Below are 15,622 nucleotides of genomic sequence, written 5' to 3' on the forward strand. Positions count from 1 at the left end.
ATGCAGTTGCCCTGTTTAGGTTCGCGACGTATGACAATGCCTCCCTACGTAACAAGTATCTAAGGAACACACAAGAATTACCAGCCTCACTATTCCCAGTGTTGGATTAACTAAATATTAATTTATTAAGATTAATTAGTTTTTAACTTTTATCTTAACTGGTGTAATTTTAAAATTGTACTTCATAAACAGTTCACATCATTTTAAGCAATCTAGTTATCTGAATTATTTATTTATTTATTTATTTATTTTATCATTATAAGTAATCCAAACTCGATTCACATCAATTTATAATATTTGATAATTTTAACTTTACTGTAATACCAGGTATAAATTTTCCAAACACTATCTATTATAAATTTCCTACCAGCTTAATTACTCAAATACTATTACCAACTGTGTTATTATTCTCATTATTTTTAAGTTGATAGTCTGGTTGGTACACTAAGCCTTAATCTTGTATATACAATTCTACTCACGTAAAGATTGACATAATATATTTATTTATTTATTTATTCAAACTGAATTTGTATGTTATATCTTGTTAAATCTTGACGTTGATAATTTAATATGTGATTTAAATTTGAGTATGTATAAAATTTATAATATATCCTAATAGTCTTTACCTAGGGATTTAGAATCCTGGATAAATTGGGGCCTATGCCACTTAATTGGGGCATATGGATTTTTTCATCCACCCAATAGAGAATGATAAGGGGTGTCTAAAGATTGTAAAATTACAAAATTAACCTTAACTTTAATTATTCTAACACAAATACAAATACAAAATCATTACTTAATTAACAAATACAAAAATTATTAATCAAAACTCAACTTCCATCAAAATTAAAACTAAATCCTAATCAATCACAAACAACAATTATAATCTAATTTCATTTTGGTTTACCAAAAAAAAAAAACCCAAAAAAACAGACAATTCAAGTGATTGAGTTAAATCCCTTTAACCCCTTCCTTCTAAGAGATACTCTACAATGATTTACCTCTAAAACTTTGAAATTCGATCATCAAGGATTTCTGAAAATCATAGAATCGGTTTATATATAAACCATAGTAATCCGACTGTGTAAAGAATCGGATTTTACTGTGAACCTACATACCCCGATTCTGGGTTGATGTGATGAACATCAACTATAATCGGATTACGTTAATACACAAATAAACTGATTCTTGATTCATGTTCGGATCACTTTGGACCATATGTAATCCGATTGTTTAGTTAAAAGTCTATGTATCTGATAATCGGATTTCTTTATACTTCATATAAACCAATTCTGAAAAAGCTGCAACAAACTACTTCAGGAATCGGACTTTATAAATAAACTTAAAGTCCGATTCTGGAACAAATTTCATGAGTTTAAGTTTCCCAAAAAAACAAAACACTTTCATTCATTAAGCTTGGTTCAAGTTTGCAAAATATAATATAAGAAAGCGACAAAATATAAGCATCCAATAGAGCAAGTTTTTAACATAAGAAGAATACTCATTCCAACAAATGGAGACCCTCGAATTGATTCGGCTCGATCAATTCCTCCAATCGCCTCATGTTGGCATCGTATTTTTTAAGCCACTCCTTGGTGAGCTCCGAGACCTCATTTAACTTATATACCGGTGGTAATGGACAATCATCACGTACTCTAAGACCGATGTAATGTATGTTGTTATGGTTGAATAAAACAATTCTCCGATCCTTAAGAGATTCATCCCAAATGGTGTATTCTGGTGCGAATGTATAACATGATCCCTTACCAAATAGATGAACAATACAACTCCATGTTTCCGCCAAGAGATGACCACATAGAGGCATCTGCATCCAATGCGCTCGGTAATTGGTTCATTCCCCTTTGGAATTGTATGTGCCATGTGCAAAGAAAATGCTTAGCGTCCGGAAAAACCACTCCAATGGCATTTATTAGTGCTTGGTCCTTATCCGTTAGGATGATCCTTGGAGTTTGATCGCCACGATATATCTCCTTCAAGGTCTTTAGCATCCAAGTAAAACTCACATCATTCTCCCTATCCATAAACCCCCATGCTACCGTGAAATTTTGCTTGTCCGAAGTATGGTAAGCAATGTTTAACAACGACATATTGTACTTGTTGGTCTTGTATGTACAATCTATTAACAAAACTTGATAGAAGCATTGTGACAACTTGATCATCTCCGGATGCGCCAAGAAAATACGAGTCACTTTTCCTTCCAATACTTGCTTCCTCATTGTGTATCCATGTTGATCAGCTAACCATTGAGATTGTTCCACAACCGCCCTACCATCCCATGACCTCCTCCTAAAGGCTGCTCTTGTCGTGTAAATTTGCTTCAAAGTGGACAAGTTATCCTTATCATCCTCCTTAATCTTCCTATGGATGTCACTTGGTCTACACGCTTTCATCGACCTCATCATTTCCAATTGATGTGGTTTCAACCCATGTCCAACAAGAGATTCCGGATCATCATGATTGTGACAACCATTCATCACTTTGGAGAACCTGTATACCTTGGTACCATCGGGTCTCTTGGTTCTATTAACTATAATCTAAAACGGGCAATCATACTTCTTTGATTTAGTAATGTATTCCCTTGTAGTCTTCTTCACGTACAGTCATTCCTTTGCCCAGTAACTTTGTTTCTTTCCACCTCTCTTACAAAAAATTTCCAAACGATCTTGACTTGAATGACGGCCTAAAACTAAGGCGCATTTGATCTCTATCCCCTTGTCTATGAACCATTACTTTGCATCATTCCTTTCTTTCCATTCCAAATCGGTGTAATAGTGAGAAGAGGTATCAATACCTACGGGTTTGGACTGATCTTCGTCGAACGCCGCAACAATCTACAACAAGTATCAACAAGTTGAGGATTCAAAATCGGTTTATATGTTACATCCGAGTAAACCGGTTATCAATAATCGGTTTATATGCGCAACTACAAAGTCCGATTGAGGAATTGAAGAAAAAAAATTGAAGTATACAATCGGTTCATGTATCGTATCATGTAATCCGATTTTCGTTCACATTTCTCCTGGAACTTTTTTTCCCATAATCGGATTACATTTATACGTAAATAAACCGATTGTCAACTTCGGGTATTCTACGTGATTATTCAAGTTAAGGAATCGGGTTATGCACATCACCAATATAAACCGATTTTGGCCACGTACCCAAACTACAATCGGTTTATATAGTGAGGAACAAAATCCGATTATGATACCCAATTTGGGAATTTTACACGAAATCGGTTTATGTGGTGCTATCGAATAAACCGATTCTGGAAAACGATTTTGATTTTTTTTCCTTTTTGGGAGATCGAGACGTGCAAATGCATGTTTGTAGATCGTTACAACTCATACTTGTTTATTAGAAGCATTATCACCTTCTTCTTCCCGACGAATTTGTTGTTGTGCTTGAATAATATCCTCAAGCATTCTTTGGTTGACATCCTCTTCTTCTTTCAACAAATTATCCAATTCGGTAGGATCGAAATCATGATAATATGATGCACCCACTTCTTCATCACTACTAGAGTCTTCATCATCATTATAAAGTTTCATTTTTGCTAAGAAAATCACAAACCCTAGTTTTTTATTTTTTCCCTCTACTTCTTCTTTCCCTCCAAACCTTAAAAGAGAAAATGAATTTCTACTCTAATCGTAACACTATAATCAAACTCAAACACTAATTAATTTAACTAATACTAACTTAATTAATCATCACTAATTTAATAAAGGTATATTAGGTATTAACAAAAATAGTGGTTAAGGGGTTTCTAGAAATTACTTGTTAATGGCCCTATTTTGTCATGTAGTTATAGGCCCCAATTAAGTGGCATAGGCCCCAATTTAGCCAGGTTTAGAATCCTAACTACTCTTCCAATTATTATTAAATTCCAAGAATATTACTAACATTTATGTGATTATAAATTGTTTACTCTTCATTTAAGTAAACACGTTCAGTAAGTTTCTATGTGATTTACAAGATCTATCAACAATACTAATCTCATTATTTTTACAGTATTAGATTGTCTATGTGTTCATACTCATTAGATTAATTATTCTCAAATCCTTATTAACTAAAGTTATTGGTGTACCCTACAATTTTTAGTTCATAACAAATAACAACCAAACAAAACAATTCAATCAAATAAATATCTTAGTCATTGATAACTTTTAGTGATTAAGATTTATCTTACAACCCAACCCAGTTCTAAAATAATCTAGTTCACTAACTGACTGGCTATTCCTATTATCGCCCATATAAGATCAAATAGTGAGCTCTGATACCAACACTGTAGCGCCTCCTAAGATAGCAGCTGACTAATCCAAGAGATTAACTAAATAAGAGGCACCAAAATCTAAATCATTTACTTAAGCATTCAATTAAGAAATCTGCTACAAAACTTAACCCAAAACTAGCCCCGCTCAGAAATATATATATATATATAAGGATTCCTCTCAAATGATACATATATACAATAATCATTTGGTTTACAAATATAATATGCAACACAATAAACATAGCCGAAGTTAAATAACTAAAAAAATCAACTTCTCGAAGCTTCCTCTGCGCAACTCTGTACTGTCTCTGAAACTGAGAGAGGGAATGAGTGAGCACATCATCCGTAAAAGGGGTGCCCCGTAGGAATAAACATTTAACTTTCAAGTAATCATTTGAATGATTTCAAAAACAGCTCATGTTTTCCCTAGCGCTAGAACACAACCAAATCACAAAAATAAACAACCATGTATATAGAACTAACTCCTTCTTCAAACAATGTACTATATTGAGTGTCGACCAATTCCTTACGCACCCTATTAGTTTATACTGGTGTCGACCAATTCCTTACACACCTAATACACATAAAAGCTCGAATTCATGTAGATATAAATGAAGGGGAAGTATCCTATATACTACACATGGAAAAACTCTCGTTTTCCAGATAGGTGTCGACCAATTCCTTACACACCTATCATTTTCCTAATAGGTGTCGACCAATTCCTTACACACCTATTAAACATGCAAATGGAAATTCTTATTTCCCAAACATTTCATAAAGACATACAAAGCATTACAGTTCCTTTCCAAGCAACGGAAAGTTTAAAAAAACAACAACAATTCTTTCGGAATTCAAAAATAAAACAATGCAAGGAATACACAAGCAGATAATGCATGAATTTGTTAAACATAAACTTTTGTAAAAGAATACAATAATAATCATAGGAGAGTTAAATATAAATTCTTACCTATTTTGATGACAAGCCACGCCTACCTCGAGATCCACGATCCACTGATTCATCCTTTGAATCGATCGTTGTTAATAACTAACTGTTAATCACACAAATACTCTAAGATTCTAGCCGTAAAAGCTCACACAAGAATCATACAGTTTTATCTAATGGTTATAGGCCCATTTAAGGTTCTACACATCTTCGTTATCTATCTTTAGCACATATAAAGATTTACTAATTTAATTAGATTGGTTCTAAAGTCCATTATATAACTCTTATGAATATCTACAACTTTGTAGAAGAAGTAAAAGTTTAATTCGGACCATAAGGTTCCAATTAACACTAATGAGAATTCTGGCATAAAGCCCAAAACAACTAAGCCAACCCATTAAACTAAGGCCTGGTCCTCTAACAGTCACTAACACTCAACGGGGTCAACTAACAGTCAACGTCAGGTCAGAGTCCAGGGTCAATGGTCAAGTCTAAATCGGTCAAGTGAGTCAACTCGGATCAAGACAGTTAACTCAGTGGGTCAATATGATTCAACGCAGTCAGATTAACTGAGTCAGCTAAGTCAGATACTGACTAGGATGACTAACAGCCTAAAGCTTCTGCACAGGCCAGAGCCATTGCTCTTACCAAAGAACACTAATGCATAATCATGGTGCTACACATGACCTACCAAGACTAAAATGATGCAAACATTACAATTATAAACTTCAATTCTTAACAATAAACTTTCTCAAATCAAACTTCATAATTCATTTACAAATACAACTTCAGCTTACCTGCAATTGCAGCTTTAAGCAACATCTTTCTACACTACCAATTCAACTTCATTTCTAGATACACTTCTATAACATCCATACTATGCTCAAACCCGCCATCATAGTTTCAACCGCTCATAACTATACCTAACAAACCATCTGCAATTCCAACTCAGATAACCCTTCCTTAATATCATTTCAATTTCAGTTCCAGACAACCACCATTTTACACACACCAGACTGAAAACCCATGACTACTACCACCACCTCGCATTCATTCCTGCAATTTACACCACCAGCATACACATTATCAGACCTCACCCAATTCAGTTCCTGCCCGCACAATAATCTATTAGCTCCTTGTTTCTTCTTCTAAACAAGAACCACCAATAACTCCATATGTATTGTCTTGTCTCAGCCATCCAACAACTTCTCATATCAACATTTATAATCTCATATACACAGACACACCATCATCAACTGCAATACTAATTCCCTAACTGAATTAACATTAGTACAACGAACTCCAGTTTTGCAGTTCCAACCACACAGACAATGCCAGTAACTCTAGACACTCACATTCTCTGCAACTCCAACACCACCACCAGTTATCCATACTTCAGAGCCAACACAGTCAACATCACTTATAATAGTAATTCCAAACAACCTCCACTACCTCTTAGCTACGTCTTATCTCAAGACAATCTCAAAACTAAATCAAGTAAGTCTTCAATATCACTCTCCTGCAATAGTTACACAGCCGACGACCATTACAGAACCACCATCTCAGAGATCTGGAACTTTAAACATGCCATAGACACAACTATATTCTACACCAACTTCAATATCAACTTAGACAACCAATATCTTGTCATCATAATCACAGTTCCATTCTATAAGTATCTCAATCTCAATTTCATTACATCTTCAATAAAAACTCATAACTCAAAACTCATTAATGAAAGTAGATAAAATTACAAGGTTTGCTGAGAAGAACAATTACCTCTAAATGATTCTATTCGAGCAATCCATCACAATCTCCTCCCTTATCTGTCAGTTCACCACAGCCAACCCAACAATCCTTCATCCAAACAGAATCAAACCCTTATCCTCGAATTAGAGTTATTCTTCAACACCATACTCCAATTCAGGTTAAAACCACTTCAAATCAATCGTTTATAACCTCAATTTCATCATCTGTGACTTTTCATACCAAACCCTAACCATCTCTGAGAACCCTAACTCTTGATTCATATTCATAACTACTTCATCTCTCCAAATTAATAAAAACCCCTCAATTCTTCTTCCATTAACAACTCAATTCACTTCTCAATTTCGACCCAATCCCTAATTCCTATTCTCAGTGATTTACTATTTCAATTTCTAAACATCTTCTCTGCAAATCATCGATTCATCCTTAGCAATAACACCTAATACCTAACTTGATCCTTCTCATCACGAAATCATCTCAACAGCGTCAATCTCCATTATTACTAATCTGATAAAATCTTCTTCATCCGGTATCCGAATGACACATTCGAGTAGTCCATTCCGCATAACTTTTCGAGATCCATCCAGCGGTACCATTTTCATATCTAAATCGTTGTTAGATTAATTTCTATTAATTAACGTTCGAGTTACACTAATCGAGTTATTATCGGTTAAAACGTCTCTTGACTGGTCTAATAGCGTTGACGAGCTTGAGGGTCCTTACACGCATGCTTCTTTTCAGCAGATTACATGGTAATTCCCGTTGATCCTGCATTCCACGCTTGTTTAGGCGACGAAGACAGGGAGAACACACACATATTGGTATCCAAGTGTCATTTTTTTTTCATATAAACCGATTGGTCGAATTGGTCTGGTCTTTTTTTTTTTTTTAGTAACTCAATCACTCTATTTCATCCTAGCGGTGATAACAATTCGATGTCAGCGACCCACCAAATCACTTAGAGAAAACAAAAAGTTTGCAAAAAATAAAAACAGAATGTGATATGGTGACGATTCCGATATATAGTAACAACTATCATATCATTTCTAACACCCGAGCTCTGTTTTTTTAGCTAATGGGTTCCTCAACTCCTGCAACCAAAATGGTTCCATCCACTTATATTGTTTAGTGTCATCATGAAGGCACAAGTGTCTATATTTTGAAGCTTATCATGCAATTTTTTTTTATTTTCTTTTAACTAAACAAACTCTACAAATTATATACAAATTATATAAACTGATACTCCAACTCATAGCTATTTCTGAACAATAGAGGATAAAGACTAAACAAGCTATTTGGTTGGCATCTAATCCCGACTCAGTTGAAATATACCTCATCGTCAGGAAAAAATTCCATATACTTAGAAAGGCTAGTGTTTATTCTAAATTGTTCAAAGATCTCTAAAAGTTAGAGTTTTGTATACGTCAATTTTTTTCTTATGGAACCCTACCCCCACACTTAAATCAAACATTGTCCTCAATGTTTCAAACCATTGCAAAGAGAATAAGATGAATACTTGAAAAAGACAAGGAAGTAAGAACTGAAATTGTGCACCTGATTGATGCATACGAGAAACATTCAAAATAGACTCCCCATATATCAACAATCCGAAAATTTGAGGATCCACCCACAAAACAATCTCCATATATAGCAAAAGCCTCACAAGAATATTAGCAAATGGTGGGAAAAATTAAACTATCATCCCACGAGAGTCACCCCCACACTTAGTCTTTTCTACACTCGGAAGTGTATACAAAACGTAAGTGGAAGGCACTTCTATTCGTTCCTCTCGGAAAACCTGCATGGTGTTAGACTCAAACACATATGGTGGATACTTAGAAGTAAGAAATTCAGAAAGAAATTTAGAAGCACTAGTTCCATCCCCAAATGAGGTATTTTCCTAAAAGATGGATTAACAACTCTTTAAGAAACTACTACTACTTTGGGAGGATCATCATAGACTGATATAAAGGGTTAGACAAACCTTGCGAAATCTCTTGTATTTCGGGATCCTCGGTACTGCTGGACACTTCAATTCCCACATCACAAGTATCATCACTCTCACTCAAAATATTGGCAAGACATCCATTGGTTTCTTCTATAACCAAGTCCTCCTCATCGGAAAAGAAATCAGAATCTTCCATAAGAAAATTATCGTAATCCTTATGTTCTTCATAAAAAGTTGACTTCTCATTCAAAGTATCCACTATCTCTGAATTTGGGGTAGGGTGCACAAAGAAGTCATAATCATCATCACTCTCATACACAACATAAGTCTTACCATCAATAACTGTAGTGTTTCTAGACTCAACTTCTTCCTTTTGGATAGGATAATGATCATTATAATCATGAGTTGAGCTAGTAGCACCGTCATTATCAATATTTTCCAAGGGTTCATCATCCTCGGAATCTTCTTCTTGGGCCTCATATCCATTACCAACACGACGGTTAACCTCCATATGTATGGCCCTAGAAATTGCTTGAAGAGTCTCTTTCGTTGCTCCCTCTTCTTCCAACTGCTCATATTGTCTAAAAAGTTTCTTTATGTTAACACGCTTTCCGCTAGTATTCACAATTGGTTCTCCAGACCATGTATCTTCCCTTTGAATGGGTGAAGGATCAAAAGTACGATCCGGAACGGGTCTAAATACACTATCATAGGTTTCACTTGGTACGAAACTCGGCATGTTGGGAGTTGAGTTATTCTGGTTCCATGTACGTTGCAAATTCATGAATTCATTAGGCATCTGCGAGAAACTAGATTGGAACGTATGAGAAGTATAACTATCCCCCCATCCTTGTGATTTTCCACTTACATAACCACCAAAAGGTTGCTGCGATGTATGAGAATAATCACAAGGTCTTGTGGAATAGTCATCATAACCAAAAGATTGGTTTTGATTGTATCCCACATATGGTTGGAAGCTATTGTAAGAGAGAGATTGAAAAATCAGAATTATTACCATAATATGCTTGGTCTTGTGAACCATATATGTTGTTCCCAAAATGATACATCTTGAAAATTATGCACACAACTCGTTAAGAGACTTACCTCTTGTTCCCAATTGTGCACACACGCAAAAAAGTGATTGTTGCACCTGAAAATAAAATTCTAAGCAAACAAATTAGAAAAAGATAAAAATAAAAACTAAATACAAAAAAAAGAAAATCAAATAACAACTCAAACGACCGACTGCTCCCCGGCAGCGGTGCCAACTTTGACGAGGTGTCGAACTCGCAAAAATAGATTATTACTTCTCTTACACTAACTAGTAGTACAATGACAAGCAGGTTCGTTCCTAGGGGAGAGTTGAATCTAAGTTGTCGATTCAATTTCTGAATAAGAAATGCAAATATGAGAATGAGAATGATTTCTCTGTCACGAAATGTGAATCTTATCAATATAGCTATATTTCTGCGATCACCAATTACTTATAACCCTAAAATATTTAGTACGCTCAAATACTCCACAATCTCATGAATTCACCGGACACGGAAGCGCTCGACTACCGGATTCTACTCTTTCGAGCTACCTAGAGGTACACTTTCTAGATATAACTCAATCAAGTGCTTTAAGCTCCGTGAGATAGGTTATTCCTAGGGACAAATACAAAAGATCGACTCATCTACTAGTGTCATTCAATACATACAAATATTTAACAAAATCCCATCACCAATATTCATATAACGCTACTTGTACTCGGAATATCTAGACAATTACGGGTCGAAGAATTCTAGAATTAACAATAGAATCATCCATAAACCAATTTAATTTGCAACTTAAACGATTCAAAAATAACTCATAACCACTATTAGCACCTTAGAGAATGAACAATAACAAAACAGTTTGAAAGAAACAAACAGTTTAAATATCAATTGGAGTTCATGTTTCATACATCAAAATCGTCCTAATCAGGATGAAATTAGCTACTGGAGTTCATGGTATACACAGTAAAATATAATACTAAACAAGCAAACCAATCTAGCAAACCAACGCAGAAGCAGGTGGAGTGAATGATGTATGGCCTGGTGGTGACTGTGGAGTTTTTATTGCTGTTGGGGTTGGTCGCGAATTCAGGTCTGTGCAGTGCTCCGGTGGTGGATGTATAGATGTAGAAGGCCTGATACTAGAGCGTGCGATGGAACTGGTGCTGTTTACAGTGAACTCCTCTTGAAGCGAACTGGTGGAGTGATGGTGGTATATGGATGCAATGGATGGTACTGGCGGTGAACTGGATATGCAGGTGGATATGAAAATTGATGGAGATGCAGGTGGAATGGTAGTTGTTCAACAGCTGGTGTTGGTGGCGGAATATATGCAAGTGATGGAAAAGATGATGCTAGTGGAGATGGATATGCAGGTGGCGATGTATGCAGCTAGAGAGGAGCAAAGCTCCTCTCTGTTGGAGGTGGATGCAGTCGTGAAAGGGTTATCAGATCTCTGTTTTGTAACCCTAGTTCTTGTTTTATATAGGGGTGGGACTTGGGTTGGTTGGTTGGATTAGAAGGCTTGGCCGAGGCAGACCCGATATAGAAATCATCTGCCTAGATTTCCCATGGAACCCGTGGAGGTTCTGCCCAAGTCCCGCCCAAGTTATATTCCTCAGGATCCCCGAGTTCCTCGAGTTGACCTATGCTAATACTTTACAACATAAAAATTGTGGACATTTGCCGGGGTTCAGTTAACTATCCACCAACAATGTTTTTATTTTTACTTTTTGTGTACAGTAGCACTCAACTCAGTATATTCTATGTTAGTTTTTTAAAGAAATATTATCAAAACATTCAAATAAACAAATTCTTTGGCATTTTCATTCAATCTAATAAGGGAGACATGAGGTTTCGTAATTGAAAATAAACAACTAAAAACTAAGCAAATGCAAATGGGTTAGTTAGTAGACTCATATATCCACACATAGAAACCCTAATGACCTTAATTTAAGTCTTAAAATTTATTTTTTATTAATGTAATAATGACAAATTTTAGCAATTATAAGATTTAATTATTGTATTTAGCTTAAATTTTCAAATAACTTATGATTATTAATAATAATTTAAAAAGAATTCATATTGAATTAATAATGAGATAGATATGATTTATATTTTTCATTATTAGGTTTGAAGATAATGGCTAAAATTGCTCTTAATACATAATACTACCAATTATAAAAATAGTTTATATAATTATATTATAATTCCTCGGGTTGGGTGGGTTGCTCGGGTTAGAAATATTTGTGCCCATATTTGTCCTAGTTTAACTCGGGTTTATTAAAATTGTGCCCGAGTTTGCCCAAACTTTTAAAATACATTGCCCCGCCCAACGTTCGGGTTGGGCATGGGTTGGGTGGGTTGACCCAACCCAAGTCCCACCCCTAGTTTTATAGCTTCCTTGTCCCCTTGCTGCGGACTTGCATCCCACACCCAGAGCAAATTTCCTGATTCTCCGCAGCTTATAAAGCAAGTCCTAGACGCTGCCTAACAAACCCATACTCAGCCAGTGAACCACGGCTAACGACTGCTCTTTTCCTGGCCACTTTCTCGCTGCTATGTTAAGTCCAAATACAACCCAAACTCTGATTTCTTCTTGGCTTAACTCATAACACTTTGAAACCCTGTACTCACTCTCGTCAAAGACCCACGAGAGCCATTAGTTCCAACGGAAGAACACCACTTGTTTTGCTAACTTCACGGCTTGAAACTCTTGCCCAAAACTGAAGCAAACTGATACCCATTCTGCCGTGTTGCTCTCAACTTCTAAAACTCTTCTTAACCCTTGGAAAGAACCCCTCAGGGCCATGGCTACAGCAGCACAAGACCAAGGCGGAGCAGTTGGTGTCTTCACTGCTTTCTCGCTGCCAGACTGCACCCATTACCCTTGTAATCTCGAGCACAAACCATACACTCAAGCCACACTACTTGTAATACGGATCCTGTTCAGAGCCAGGTTCTATATCTTCTCCGATAATCAAAAAAATTCCACAGTAGACTTGAAGCAGTAAAACAAGCAGCTGAACCTGAGTTGCGAATACAGTCTCTCAGGCATTTCTACAAACAGCTTATGTACGTCAAGCAAATTGATAATGGCTGTATACTGAATGTATTCTGTAAGCCGCAGAAATCGTTCCTTCCCTGCAAATTGATGATTACAAGCACATTCAACACACACATTGACAATCATTCATCATATCAGAACTCAATGTCTCTTCTTTAATCTCTCTGTTGATCATCTATTTCAATGGCAGGAACATCAATTTCTCTCCCTCATTTCTTGATCAAACTCTGTCTAATACTCAAATTCGAGCAAAACCCATTTATCTTAATACTTCGCAGAGTAGTTATCCCTTCTTTGATCCCCTCTTTCATTCTGAATCTGAACAGCAACAGGGTTTACTTCTTCCCTGTTTCCTCGGTTTCAAACAATACCCAAAAGCTTTTCCAATCTTCACAAGACCCGTGTGCTTCTAGCCATAGCGAACCTGACCGGGCCAGAGTTTGCTGTCGTGAGAGACTTGGTGCAGCTGCAAAGAACTATTGAGTAGCACAGCAACGAAAGAAACATGAACTGATTCTAGTCTCGTCCCAGCTGTTAGGTTTATACAGTGAAGGTGGTAGCTCTGAGTACTGATTATCCGGTGCTCCAGAAAATCATGAATCTAGCTTCACTAACTTCACTATTTCGATGGATTAGAGGAGTGCATCCTTCTATGCTTCAACTGCGCCAATGCCTACGGTTCCCAAATAGCAAATCGAGCCTCTTTTGCCTTCTTTGTTATCACATGACTCCAAAGTACCTACAAAATGCAAAAGAAACGTGATATACAAAAATACAAGAAAAATAGTAAAGAAAAATATAAAAATTGGCATTCAAAAGATGTATTTTAGGCTCCTATCACTGGTATGGGAGGAATTGGCAAGACCACACTTGCTCAATTGGCATAATGCTACTGCTGATCATTTTCAAATCAAAATGTCCCGAAAATCGAACGAGAGGGAGATTTTTGGAGACCTTTTGGAACCCGATGTAGACCGCCTATCAAGCTTGAATGTCACTAAACATCGCCTAAAAGAGAGACTCATGGTGGGGAAATGCCTGATAGTACTCGATGATGTGTGGACTAATCATGGCATCGGCGTAGATGAGTTACTGAAAGATATTTTGTCTATGAGCTGTGAAGGAAGTAAAATTCTTATGACCATGCGGAGTACTGAAGATATTCCTCCGATGACTGATCGTCGATACATCATCTACCAATTACAAGGTTTGCATGAAGATGATTGTTGGTCTATAATTAAGAACATCGCATTTGGACATGGAGGTGCAAAGGAGACTACAAATCTAATCAACATAGGGAAGCAAATTTCAAGCAAGTGTGGAGGTCTTCCTCTATCTACTCTAGAAATGATGAAGAAGAATGGTTATCTATCTTGAACAACCAAATTTGGAATCTCCCAGAGGCGAAAATAAGATCATTTCTTTAGTGAAGTTGAGTTATGATCATTTATCACCACATGTGAAACGATGCTTTTCATACTGTTCGATTTTCCCCAAGGGTTATTATACCTTTTTGAAGAAGGAAATTATCAGAATGTGGATGGCAGAAGGCTTCCTTAATACTCCGGGAGAGCATCATCACCAGAAACTCTAGGTAACGAATATTTCAAAATTTTGTTGTTCATTTTTTTTCCAAGATGAGGGCAAAAACAAATCGGGGGATACCAGGGGATGCAGAATGCATCATCTTGTTCACGATTTTGCAATAGCAGTTGCTGAGAGTGAGTCTCAGATGGTGAAACTAACGGCAGATGCTGATCCAGAAATTATTACACAATCTAATAAATTTCGTCGCTTAGGGTTACAAGTCTTTGGTCATCGTCGCTATGTAATTCCCACGGAGATTTATAAAGCCTCCCAAAAGCTACACACTTTCGTTTATTTTGGATTCAGTTATGGTCAAGATGTCTCTGGTGAAAATGTCTGGGTCAAGCAAATCTTGAGCTTGAGTTTACTAAGGGTTTTAATTCCTAGTGACTCAGGAATTGAAGAGTTGCCTCGATCAATTTTCAAATTAAAGCATCTCAGGTATCTTGATCTCTGTAGTACTGGAATTAAAACTTTCCCTAGCTCTACAATTTGCAAATAAATAATTAAAAAGTTCTGGTTCCTGTAATATGTTTGTACTCTGTTTTTAATTAGAATTGTTATTCAATAAGAAACTGAAGTCTGAAGACTCTTTTAAGTAATACAATGACAAAACGAAACACTATTAATCGTGATGTTCCCTTGTGGAAACATGAGCCCATAATAGAAATAATACAGGTTGTGCGTTCGATCTAATCAATTGGAAATCCAACCTGTGAACACCATTTTTAGTATCACAACCAAATAACTAAGATAAATAACAGTATACAAAATAAGATATAAATAAAAAATCATGAATAAAAATGTAAAGTGCAGAAATATAAGAACAAATTAACACAGGTGATTTACGTGGCTCGATATCAAAATATCTACATCCACGGGTAAAGGATGATTGAGATCCTTATTCATGTTTTACGGGTTACAGTCATAAAACTCCGTTGAAGAAGCTCCGTGAGTTTCTGCTAGTTAGAAGAGGGAGGAA

The 15,622-nt window shown here is 36.2% G+C and overlaps 1 protein-coding gene across 1 annotated transcript; it reads left to right on the top strand.

Moving 5' to 3' along the window:
* Positions 1-13,872: 13,872 nt before the first annotated feature.
* On the top strand, positions 13,873-14,430 carry LOC113272440 (putative disease resistance protein RGA3). The gene has a single exon (XM_026522274.1). It carries the CDS (start codon positions 13,873-13,875, stop codon positions 14,428-14,430), a length of 558 nt encoding a protein of 185 aa, XP_026378059.1.
* Positions 14,431-15,622: the final 1,192 nt, after the last annotated feature.

Source organism: Papaver somniferum, chromosome 1, assembly GCF_003573695.1.
Source record: "Papaver somniferum cultivar HN1 chromosome 1, ASM357369v1, whole genome shotgun sequence".
NCBI lineage: Eukaryota > Viridiplantae > Streptophyta > Magnoliopsida > Ranunculales > Papaveraceae > Papaver > Papaver somniferum.